This window comes from Astatotilapia calliptera, chromosome 16, assembly GCF_900246225.1.
Source record: "Astatotilapia calliptera chromosome 16, fAstCal1.2, whole genome shotgun sequence".
Classification (NCBI taxonomy): Eukaryota; Metazoa; Chordata; class Actinopteri; order Cichliformes; family Cichlidae; genus Astatotilapia; species Astatotilapia calliptera.
The window spans coordinates 10,024,012-10,037,505 of record NC_039317.1 but is presented as its reverse complement, the minus strand read 5'-3'; the positions used below and the strand labels follow the sequence as shown (position 1 = coordinate 10,037,505).

At 40.5% G+C, this 13,494-nt stretch overlaps 1 protein-coding gene across 4 annotated transcripts in view; it reads left to right on the top strand.

The window, feature by feature from the left end:
* dgkg (diacylglycerol kinase, gamma) overlaps positions 1-13,494 on the top strand; it is a 161,611-nt gene that overhangs the window by 97,594 nt on the left and 50,523 nt on the right. For all 4 annotated transcript variants that reach the window (XM_026145634.1, XM_026145635.1, XM_026145632.1 and 1 more), the window contains one exon: positions 7,884-7,948. In XM_026145634.1, coding sequence (XP_026001419.1) covers positions 7,884-7,948 — 65 coding nt within the window. The remainder of the gene's footprint in view (positions 1-7,883; positions 7,949-13,494) is intronic.

Genomic DNA, 13,494 nt, shown 5'->3' with positions numbered 1-13,494 from the left:
CTTCTTCACCCTGACCTGTCTTATTTGGCTCAGCAGAACTAAAATATATATCCTGCTGCTTTTACACACACACACACACACACACACACACACACACACACACACACAACGCTCAGCGATTCTCTGCGCGATCAACCTCTCACATGTTTAAGCTGCGGGAGATTTCACTTGTCATGTTTGCATAGTAAGCTAACGATTGATAAGACGATGTCAGAGGAATTGGTGCGCAAATTATCATCACTCACCAATCAGTGCTGTCGCTCTCTATACACAGTTTGTGCGATTGCAAAGTAAAAGCAAAAAACAAGCGCAAATTCAAACGCGATATAAATATGTCACATATTGACAGTGGCTCACCGATGCCAATGACATAATTACCCAGCTACATTTCCGAAAGAATGCAAAAGCATTGACATATATTTTTCCTTCCTGCGATAGCCCGACGGGCAGGGCAGAGAGAGATTTTGGTAGCCCGACTGGAAAAATTTTGCGAGCCCTGTATCTGATTGAGGAATCACTTATCTTTGGAAAAGAGAGTTTATTACAGAGAAATGGCTCTTTCCAAAATAAAAGCTATACTATACGCTTCTTCTGGGCTATATTCTCAGCAGCATATTAAACATAACAGCTCCCCATAAGGAGAATCGTGTGCTAACGGCTGTCTAAATGACTCTGGTAAAGTTTGTAGCATGTGCTTGTTGTTTTTGTCGGCTTCCACTTGTCTTTGCACTAGGATGATTTCGGAGTAAATGTGCAGTCATATTCGTTGTGTTCCCACTAGTGCTGTCAGCATAAATCTCGTTGAAATGACGTTAACGCCACAACACGGCAAATCTCCGTTAACGAGCTACCGTGGATCGCCTTGAGCGTGGGGCTGGAGAGCCAACACGTTAACGAGCTAACTGCGCTAACACACTAGCTCCCACCCATGTAATTGAGCATTGCATGGCACATCCAACATACTGTTTTACTTTAGTCCATGACGCGCTTACCTTCAGGGTCATACGTCACATGAAAACCAAAATAGCTCCAAACGCCAGATCTGAATGAGGATGGGGGAGGTTCAATTTGCCATGTTGCAAGGAGAGCTTAACTTCTGTCTCGGTAGCTTGCCCTGCGCTCAGTGAATCTGCACTCGACTGCTCCGCCTAGGCTGCACTGTCGAGTGCAGATCCACTGAGCGCTCAACACAGACAGCATCGTCAGAAGGAAAGTTGATAAAATAAATTAAAAACTTTGTATTGTTCGATACATATGCGTACCGAACCGAAAGCACTGTATCGAACGGTTCAATATCGATACGAGTATCGTTGCACCCCTAATATATATATATATATATATATATATATATATATATATATATATATATATATATATATATATATATATATATATATGACAGAAAGGAAAAAGAACAGAATAATTGGTATAAATGGTATGCCATGTTTTCATGAATTCAGAGACTGAAAACGGCATCAGTTGAGAAAACTTACCTGGCCAGTGGTGCATATAAATTTGTGTTCGTGTGTGTGTGTGTGTGAGAAAGACAGAGAGAGGGATAGATAGAGAAAGAGCAAGAGAGAGAGAGGGGGACATGGAGTTATTCTGGCACAGACTGAAGGTCAGGGGAAGTATCAGTCACAGGAAGTCAGCGTCTGCCAGGTTCAGGCCAGGTTACCACAGTAATGAATGACCGTGCTGAGTGACACCTGGCTGGTCTTAAAGACAGGAGGAATAGTGCTCAGGGATGGTCTAACATGTGGACTCAAAAAGACACATCTAGACAATTTTTAAAGTCTTAAATATGTCTTCATAACACAATTATAGCAGTTGCCAGGTGCAAGGCATAGTCATCGACTAATTAGTCCTCCTTAAAGGACTAATAAAACAGTAGATTTTCACTCGTTCCAAAGAACAGTCTTCCATGATGGTTTGTGCTGAATATCAGGTCATAATGTTATGACATTAGTGTGGCTCAGTGATGCACAAATTAGCTAACAATAGCCCACTGTCTCCCATTCCACTTTTAAATACTGCAGGGACAACAAGTAAGTGTGCAGTCTGACAGCAATGTGCTCTATTGGGGTGATACGGTACTGTGAGGTTGGGCGCCACATGACTAATTACTATAGTTATTACTATAAATTCATAAGTGATATAGAAATGTTTAGCTTTCTCTGAATCAAACATGCTAAACTGAGCATTCCAGTACAAGAGTATCATGGCATTTCTCTTTGCTATTAAGTTAACAAATATAGGGACTCAAAACATAATAGGGCCACACTGACAATGTATTCCTCTGCCGGGTACTGTGGGCCCCACTGATGTGACATTTTCCATCCACCAGTTTTGTTGTTGTTTGTCACTCTCTGTTCCTTTCCTCCTGTTCACCTCACCCATCCCCTAGAAGCTCCTCTTTCCCCCACACACACCATGAGCAAAACTTCAAACGGCAAGATCAAAACAACCTTGATCACATAGGCAACTACAGGCAATGGCAAATGTCACATATTGTTACTGCCAGATTTATCAGGAGGACAGAATGCGTAAAAGTTGTGCTGGTCAGTGATCGCCTGTAGCGGTGGATTCAGGCCAGATTTGGTGACATGGAACAGCCTGTCATGTTTTAAAAAGCTCTGCAGCTACTTTGTGTTGTTGTCTGACCCTGATCCGTATGCTGTCCTACAGACTTTGCTCGTAATAAACCAAAATCAATACAAAAACAAAACTCCACCATTTGTACACATGTGACAAACAACTCCTTGGGCACAAATTTAAAGAAAAACAACCACTTTGCCCTCATTGAATTCTCACATGTTTATGTGTTTTTGTTGCTATGAGTAACCTTGCCATTAAATCAGAATAGGAATGTTTTTAAGTTATGGTTCCAGTATCAGATTCTCGTGCTCTAAAAGCAGCAGATGCAGCTCTATTTTAAGATGTGAGATTTGCTGATGCATGGAGATCTCAGAACATTGCCCTAGTGTCTGATTGAGTAAGTGCGGTAGCGTCCATTCATGATTTTCAGGGTGACAAGTGAGGAAGCTTGTAATCGCACCTGTCCGCTTGCTTCGTCACAGCCTTCCATTGTCCTTGTTGCACCAAACTGAAACACCTGGACAGGCAGGCAGGATGCCAGCCTATCATCACAGGTGCTTTCACCTGTCAAAATTATGGGATGCACTTTGATCTAAATATATTCCTCCCCAACCCAGTGTGATGGCAAAACATGTAATCCGATTGTTAAGTGATGATGTGACGAATCCTACTTCCAGGCCTAAAGTAGTCTGCGTTTAATATGGCTTTTGTGTTGTTAACATGTTTAATGTTTTGTATTTTCTTCTATTTAATCTCAAAAAGCTCCTAAAACAGTCAGTGATCACTGTTGACCTCCCTCGGCTTTTATTACCGCTAATCATTTATTTAAGCTCAGTTTTTAAAACCTTAAGATGTAACTACAGCACAGCCCATGCAGCAGTATATGAATGACTAACCTCGTATTGTGGATGGATTATCTCAGTTGTTCTCGTGGCTGAAGTTTGGTCCTTTTACAGCATCCTGCCATGCGATTACATTTGTTCCTGACCACCGAGAACACTCACGTTAACTTTTATCGAGTGCAAAAAAAGTTAGCTTGTTTATATTATGCTAACATAGCTGTGTCGCTAGCGGTCACGTAGCACATCATTATATACCAGCTAGCCAAACTTCAGTAACCCTACAAACGTCACTGCTGTTTAGTTTTCTGTCTTCATTTATGCTGGAAGTGATAGCAGAGCTGTACGTTTTAATTTGTTTCCAAAACCCCGCAGTCAGGACATGCTATATTGTATTTAGATAGAAGCTAGCGAGCTAACTCCCTGCTAACTTCTAACTCCGTTAAATGTCATAAATTCCGTTTTCATGGATGCCTGGATGTTAAACTCAATTGTTACACCTGGTAGAGCAGAACGCTGATCATTTTATTAAAGATGAAAGACTTTAGACAGTTTTTCAACTCTCAGTAATGCCATAGTGATCGTTTGATATATGGACCTGCAGCGGAGTTTAGGTCCAGACATGGCTAGTGACGTCAGACTGAACAACCGGATAGACAGGCCAGTCCACCGTGTCCATTTCCCACTTTGCCTCTCTAACCACGTGAAATGGGCATGCATGCAGAAGTTGCCTAACTCCATGCACAAATTGCATGACCAGCAGGGGGCGATGATATATTTAAACCCACAAAGTCGCTAGTGAGCAAAAAATGTGTTAAGTACATTCCAGGGTCCTTAATCACCAGATTCTATTAAGCTTGGATGATTATATGTATATAGATGTAAATGTGTTAAAAATAGTCTGTTTAAAGGCTTTCATGTGATTATTTGCATGTTGGTTTGAAACAAAATGCCTCGCTCTTCTGTTACTGCAGATTACCGCAACGTTTTGGGAAGACGGTGGACCGCCGTGTCTATTACACACTCTGTTGTGATATTGGGTTGTCCTTCCTTATTACCAAGCATCTAAAATGAGTTGAGTTTATTAGACAAGAATTTACAAATATCCAGTTTCCTGTTTTTCACTTTTCGTGTAAAGGTGTACCGTGGAAAGTACAGCTTGACCTTCCAAAACCTACATTTTTGCTAAATTATAAGATGCATGCTCACAATTATTCTCACAGCTTATCTAAGTGATGTTAGTGGATAAGATAAAAATGAGTAAATGGCACCCTTAGAAGATGAGGTTATGATTCTGTGCGGTAGCCTACAATATTGCATGAAATGTCCAAAAACTTTATCATTATTATTATTAATGAGTGATGAATAATTGGAGGGTTTGGGTTAGTTCTAGTTGTTAACAGTAGTGGTCATGGCCCAATCAAAGGTAAAGACAAATCATTAATTTTGTTGAGCCTGTGGAAAAGCAGCAGTACGACTGTTTCTAACTTCTAATTGGGTGAGCAGTTTAGGTCTTCCACTGCACACCATCTTCACATAATCAAAGGCACAAACTCAGACCATGTAGAAATGTACTACAACTATACTCAGAGAAAGGCAGCAAGCAAAGGACCCCTGCAGGCACGCACACACTCCTTCATGCAAACCCATGTAGATGCATCGTTTTGGTATATTTACTCACTGAGCGTCACCGTATCTGTTGTAAAAGAATTTGCGTTGTTTTTGTTCTTGATCTGTTCTTGCTCTCTCTCTGTCCTTTGGTAAAGGTAACATGTTTAATGTAGCAGTGCATCATTACTGCCACGTTTTGGTCGGTAAAACTGGTCATTACTTCTGTCAGGGACTTTTTCCCCCTCATTTGCATCTTCTCTAGCTGCAGGGCATTGAGAGTATTAACTTTTCATTTACATGTGTGTTGTGCTGAACTGTTATTTACAATATTTAAGTGGAAAGACTGCTTTAAATGAGAAGCCTGGCAGCATGAAAATAACATGCAAATAAGCTGTAAAGGGATTATATTTACATGTGAACTAGAGGATGAACATTGTGTCTGAGTAAATACTGCAGATTATTTTTATCTTGCTTTTACTGTAACTCCAACGGTATATATCAAACCAGCGTGTTGTTCTTTTTCTTCTTTTTAACATCAGTGTAGCATCCTCAAGGCTAAATGCTATGTCAATCGAAAGATAGTCAATTATTAAACATCGTATGTATTACTTTAACATCTGTAAAGGCGACACATCCTGCTATCCAAACAGTCCCATATAAGGTTTTGTTAATAAAATAAGACGATCCTCAGGCTTTAGTGGAGCAGAAGAAGCTCTGGTCAAGCTCAAAGTTCAGATCAGGACTGCTCTGTGTCACAGATCTCATGCAATCAAATCTGTGCGTGTTCTGTGCGTGCTGCGGGTCTCCGTGCATGTTTATGGTATTTTTGAGCGTCTGCAGTCTTAGTGCTAATTGAACTTGCCATTGTTGTTATTTATCTGGCTTGTAGAGTTAATATGATGGACGTATTTGAGTTGTTTTAAGAGGTAAAAAGAAACAAAACTGTGTACTTTAACATAAAGCACTATCAGGGGCTCTTGTGACTGTCAGGCTGTGAAAAATGAATCAAAATGAGCAGAGGACAATATCATTTCTTCTTAGTTTCACATGGCAAACATCAATTATGTCTCTGCTGGCGGCTGCTGTTGTTTGTTTGCCTATTTAAAGGGGTCATACTGAGGCTGCTCTTGTGACTGATCAGGGGTTTGGCCCAGAGGTGAGGGGTTAAATACACGGGGCAGGAAGGTGGGGTCCGGTCTAAGACCAGCTTCAGTAAACTTGTGACCCTCAGATCAGTGCTGTAATGTGTCATTAGCCTTAGCTTTATACTCCTCAGTGTCTTTGTGCTCTGTAGACTGAATTACAGCAGGAAATAGGAAGGGTTATTGTGGTAGGTTGGATCAAATTATTGTTTGATCAAAACACTGTCTTCATGCACAGCAATTTCAAGTGGGGAGAAATTGGTATGTAAATAGATGTAAATAACTATTATTTCTATTACTAATTACTTTGCCACTTATTTTCCTCTTTCAGTCAATTAATTGCTTCCTATTTAAAATATAGAAAATGAAATGAAAAAAGTAAAGAGAAGAAGTTTAGCTTGCTTGGAAACTTTTGATTAAACTAGCTAGTTTTCTGTTGAATACGGCTCTAACATTGGCCTAGCAAAATGACTCCAAGAATGCATTGATGACTCATCCACAACGGCACAAAAGAACAAAGAGCAACATCTAGACTGCAGATCTCAGATGTCTCAGGTTAGGTATTCATGATTCAGCAATAAGAAGGAGACTGGGCACAAATGGCACCTATGGGAGAGTTTAAAGGCAAAAACGGCTGCTGACCACAAAGAATACAAACATTCATCTCACCTTTGCCACAAAAACATCTTGACGATCCCCAAGACTTTGGGGAAAATATTCTGTGGAGTTACAAAAGTTGACATTTCTGGAGCAGTCTGGAGTCTCGTCGTGTCTGGCGGAAACAAACATGGTGATGGTATGGTGTTCGTCTGGGGCTGCTTTCCTGCTTCAGGATCTGGATGACTTTCCATGACTGATGCAACCATGAAGTCTGCTCTCTATCAGAAAATGCTGAACGAGAATATCCGAGAATATCGGTTTGTGTTTTTCTGGCTTATTCAGCAGAACTGAAACTGAACTGAAACAAACCAGCAAATTCTGCTCTGAAACAACAAATTTAAACAGACCTGGCATGACCTCAAACAGACTGTTAATGCTAAAAAACAACAACAACAACAACAATAACAAAAGAAAAAACAAAACTGAATTTTCAAAATTCTTCAAAGAGAGGTGGGATAAAATTTCTCTAGAGCTATATGAAGGACCAGGTAGGTTTAGATCCTTTCCCCTTCATAAATGAAATCATTTAAAAGCTGTATTTTGTATCAGTGTTGTGGCTCGGTGATGTAGTGGTTAACACATTTGCTTGGTAACGGTTGCTGGATTAATTCCAGCTGGAAATCCCCCTTTGGAGTTGCATCATGGAGGGTATCTGGGGTAAAAAGGCCAAATCAAACATGCAGTTTTTTTGTCAGGTGCAGGTAATTGACATGTATAGGTAAAGCAGTAAATATGCAACTACAATGAAGGTTAAGTTATGAAATCCTTTTATGACATGGTTGTATATTTGGTAGAACAGAGTGGAGTGAGTACAGTAATTGGCTGATGAGTGTAGCGGTACACTCTCCGTCTCAGTTTTTACTGACTGAACCAGTAGCATTTCTGTTCTCATGCCTATTCTAAAAACAAACAATGACTGATGTATGACACCTTTTTTTATGCTGGCACAAAGCTAAGTTTGCATTTGACCTTTATCCAGCTGTAATAACACGTGAGGTTAAATTCACAATGTCTTTTCTGTTTTCTCCTCCAGGATGCCTCAATCGCCCATCGCTTTCATCTGATGCGTGAGAAGCACCCTGAGAAGTTTAACAGCAGGTTAGTGAGATATTTAGTGGGATTTAGCATAATATTTTGCTACTGCAAAAATTTGTTTACCTGCACCCAACCTCATACCATGAATTGATAAAAAACCCTCATAAATAACGAGTGACCTAGCACTTTAATCTGGAAACCCAGTTTCGTACTCCATAATTGTCACCGATCGATAACAGACCAAAACCTGCTGCAGAGAGGGGTCGATATATTGGCGGTGTTGGCCTTATTTGAGTTAAAAGGGACTGAGCTAGAAGAGTTGCATAAACTCTGCGTAGAGTACTCCAGGATCTATGCTTTTAATTTCTTCATTTTATTTTCTAATGTTTACTCGTTTGAGCACATAACTAATTATGAAATGATCTAGACATCCAGCAGGAGAAATGAGTGAGGGAGACTGTGATGACGTAAATGGGAGTTGAATCATTCTCATGGTAGAGAAGACACCTTTAAAATGGCAGGCCAGGACAACAAAAGCTCAGCTGCCTAATTAATAGTTACATCATCTGGGTGGCCGCCTCAGCCTGATGAGAGAGAGGGAGACGTCAGAAGAGAGAGTCACGATGATCCAGAGTTGATGAAATACCATCGCCTGGTTCAGATGGATGAATTCAATCTCACCACACCAGGAAGACATGTAAATGAGACAAAGTCAGGATTGGAGTCTGAGAGCAGCTTGAGGACGTCATCAGAATTTATATATCAAACTTTTATGCATGTTGAGAAAAAACTTCTTAACCTTAGCCCCATGTGTGAAATTATTGTGGGGCGCACTTTTCTGTTTTCCATAACAATAAGGCACTGTGTAAATATCACAGGTCTCAGCCACACAGACTGTGTGACCATCTCAAAAAAACTACTGTTTTCTTAACATAAGTGTAGCGATGCAAAAGGCCTTCTGACAGGCTCTGTTTGGAATTTTGTAGTATCAACACTACACCAGCATCCACCATCAGACAATTAAATAGCATTACATACAATACAATGCAACTTTATTTGTATAGCACATTTAAAACCAGAGTGCCACTGGATTGTCTGACTTCTCTATCTTAGAACAATTTCTGTTGAGATAAAGAAAATGTTTGTGTTAGTGGCCTTTGTGACCCATTGTAAAGTTTCATCTGGTCAAACACAGAATAAAGAAGACAAACAGTAGACAATTAGAAAAATGAAGTTATTCCCTTGTAAAATACCCTCTGCCTCAAACTACAGGCTACTCACAAATTTGATCTATCTCTTTTTAAACATAGACTGTATATAAAAGATGGACATAGCCCCCATAACATCAACTCTGCATTTTGAAGTCTCAGTTGTGTCATTGCTGCTGCCATCCTTGTTTTTGGGGGCCACAGTGCTAATTTATCAGCGAACACTTGAAATCTTGATTCACAAGCTGTATACATAAACTCTGTGGACACATTTACAGTCGCTGGTAGGGATGGGTATCGAAAACCGGTTCTTGTTGAGAACCGGTTCCCACTGTTTCAATTCCTTGGAATTGTTTGCCATTTTTGCAAACGATTCCCTTATCGATTCCAGTCGCCCCGAATGACGTCACCACGTTGCGGAGCGTCATTTACCTGGCAGGAAACATCAAACCTTGAGGAAGACAGCAGGAGAAAATCACACCTGAAAGCTGCTCCTGTAAACTAAGAATGAAAACTTGGGCAGCATGTGGTCATTAACACTGGACAGAAGATTGGTTGCCTGGTCTCCATTTCTAATGCAACATTCAGGATCCACATAAACGACTTAAAAGCATGGATCTATCCTGCTTCGTATCAATGGTCCAGGCTGCAGTTGGTGGTGTAATAGTATGTGAGATATCTTCTCTGCACACTTTGGAAACTTTAGTAGCAAGTGAGCATTGTTTAAACTCCACACCCTGACTGACTTTATCTTACTGATGTTGTCGTCTATCCCTTTACGACCAATCTTCTGATGGTTGCTGTCAGCTAGATTACATTTCATTGCATCAGGTTATAAATGTAATAAATTTTTGATGCTATGAAGTTGATCTTTTTTAAAGCTGTGGGGACTGACTTGCTTTTATAGCCAGGCCCGTGTGGCCATTAGAGGAACTCTAGTTTTTGGTACCTCGCACTGGCTTCATTTTTTAGCCCTGGAGGTTGATTGGACTCATTGTGATATCATGGAATTAAACATAAACCGAATGCCACTTTAGGAACATTTTGCATTTAAGTTTTATATCCGTGGCAATTGAAATTACACACACAAAAGAGTAAGTGTTCATGGACCCACGAAAAGCAACAAAATGTTTAAAAAGCTGCTTCCTTTTCAGTCCAGCACCCTTTACTACACTTGTGAAGCAATCGTTCAGAAGAACAGTCAAACAGCAGCAGACTGCATCAGCCTCTGTAGACATAAACTGCTGCCCTGAGGGGAATGACTGTTGATGAAATCCTGCTTTGCTTGTTGTCTTTACTGTAGCCTGATGTGTATGAATGTGAGAACGTTCTCAAGTTTCTCAAAGCAAATTATGCAAAATGTCCCCAGTGTGGCTGCATGAAGATCTGCACCTATCGTTTGCTTAAAAGCCGTTCTTTGTTTACTGTTGACCATGTGTGATTGTGCTAAAGTGCGCCGAAAAGCACAATCCCTGAACGCGCTGCTCTGAAGGTTTGAAATCACAAGTTAATTAGAGAGCAAAAGCGGCCGTCCTTCGTCGCAATGTGCAGTTGTACTTTGAATACTCAGTTCAGTGTAGGAGCTTGTTTTGAATGCCTCTCAGTCACTTGGGAACCAGGCTGTGTTTCATGTTGTTTGCATGATGGCAACAACATGTATTCCACTGGTTCACTCCACAGCTAATTAGCTGACATACTGTGGAAAATGAAAAAAAATAGAGGAGCGGAGAGAGTATGAAGGGGTACTAGAGAGATGGCTTGTTTACTCTTTGAAATTCAATAATTAATGCTGAAGTTTCCATCCTTGGTCCCATATCTGTTTCCAGCATCATAAAAGAAAGATACCGCCGTTCTCAGCGGACCCTCTCTTTGATCCATTAGGCAGACTTAGAAGATGTAAAGCATTTATGTGGACAGTGGGACATATTTAGCCCACATAAACCCAGAGGTTAAACACAGTAACCTTTAAAGCTCTTTGCTTTTCTACAAAATCTTCTTGGATGTTGCTTTTGACTGTCTCCATTGCTCTGAGAGCCTCTTGTGGCAAAGATCAAACTGTAGCTCCAAGCGAGAGTGCCGTGACGCTCCGACAGCTTACTGTACAATATTTACAGTAAGCCTGGTGCTGGAGGTTATTGTTCTTCTGTGAATTTCCTTTTTCAGTACTGCAGCAGAGCACAAGACAGTTGATGGACAGCTGCAACTGTTCTATTATTGCGTGACTGAAGTTTTGGCAGGGTAAACACCCCTCCATGTTTACAGCAGTTAAAACTGAAAGGAGTCAATGTTGAGACCCAGCTATTTCTTTCTCTGTGGGTAAGCGCATGATAAAATCACCTTTGACCTGGCGAGAGAGGCCCATAGCCACATGTAGCACTTAGCTCAGTGCTTTATTGTACTTCCTGTCAGTCACAATCCCACATTGTCTGCATGTGTTTCTCTCACACACTTGCACCACAAACCATCCCCCACTATCTCAGGCCTACTGGGACAAGGGGGATGTGTGATTCCTGACATCTCAGCATCTGATGGTCACAGTAGCCAGACCTCCAGGAGCCTGAAGCCCAGGTGCGAATCATTTCTCATGCTGTGGACAATGCAGTCTTTGCGTGTGTGCAAAAATGTGTGTTATCCATTCTGGAACATTTTCAGGGAGGAGAGGAAATAATATGTTTAGAAAGTGATTTTTTTAAAAATACTTAAGCAGTATAAATCATCTATCCTAACTGCTCTTACTCAGGCCATGTCCACACTGTTACATTTTCATTTGAAAACGCATCCTTTTCTCTCCGTTTTGGCCTCCCGTCCACACTGAGACGGCGTGTTCGCTCAAGGAACACGGAGCATTGTGAAAACACTCTCCAAAGCGGATACATTTGAAAACGACGTTTTCGTGTCGCAGTGTGGACAGCGAACCCGGAGCATTTTCGAAAACAATGAAACATTTTATCATGGGATTCAGTCATGTGACCAATTAAACTAAGAGAGTGGAGGGCATTATACAGCAGTTGTTTTGTTTGCTCTCAGTTCTGACAGCCCTATTAACGATTAATATCAGTGTGTACCTGCTCCAGATAGCTTTTCTTCAAATTCTTTATTTCTCACTCGCTTTTGCAACTTTGTACTTTTGTGTTACTCGCAGCAACAACTCCAACTCATTGTTAGTCCATTTAAAAAAGTTTTCCTCAACATTTTGTCGCGATGTTTCAAAGAGTCGGAAAGTGAATAAACGGCAGACGAAAATGAGGCAGGTCGAATCGTCTTGCGTTTCACACATTCGCAGTACTGGAACGTAAGCGTTCAATGTAAATGAACGAGTCTGTGAAAACGAATGAAAACGATAGTGTGGACGCGGAGCGTTTTCAGACGTATACGCCGTTTTCATATTTATTCGTGTGGACCCCTCAGATCAGTTATATGTGTGCTCCCCTTTTGTGACTAAGGCAGACTTGTTCAGAGCTGATTTTGAACTGGTTCCATAAAAAGCAGGGGTAAATTTGCAGCAAATCTAGAGTTTTAGTCATTGTCTTTTGAATAAATTGTCATTTAGTTCTAGTCATAATCCAAATGTTTAAAATTTTGCTCGACAAAATATTGTAAGATTATAACCAGAGATGGGCAGTAACGCGTTACTGTAATCTGATTACTTTTTTCGAGTAACGAGTAAAGTAAGGGATTACTATTGCAAAAACGTTAATTAGATTACCTTTACTTTCCCGTAGGAACGCTGCGTTACTGCGTTACTAAAACCGTGATTTTTTTTGCGAGAATGTCTCATGACAGTGACGTAAGCAAGTGCGACGTTTGTGACAACAGCTGTGTGCAGATCAACAGTGGATCATATATCGAGTACTGGAGAGAGTATGAGCATGCAGAGTTTAAAGCGTGGAAGTACTGACCTTACTTTAAGTTTGATTCCATAAAAAGTGACAAAAACATTAGTGTCCATTGTGCATGGGAAGAAAACTTCTTTTTACAGTGAAAAAAAAACCCCTAAACTTCCAAGCAAGCACCGAGTGTGCTACCACGTAATGGGAAATTCACAGAGAAACTGCCGTATCCTTCCACTGACCGCTGCGGCACACCTTCACCAGGGTAAACCTCCGCCTACCCTGCTCCTGCTTTACAGGTGAAAATAGAGCAACAGGACCGCTGAGTCTTTGACTTTATTTATGTTCTGCTGTGTTTTACTTGCATCTATTTGAAAGACTGAGTATAAACACAAAAAAAAAAAATTTATGTGCTGGAATGTGCAGAAAATAGGTTTAAATATTAAACAAATTTCTTCCAGTCAGTGAATGTTGCATATAATAAAATTTTTGCTTGATGCATAAAGTTAAAAGATTAAAACTAATAAAACAACTTTTAAAAAGGGACCTCTCCATTTGATTACATTTTGTA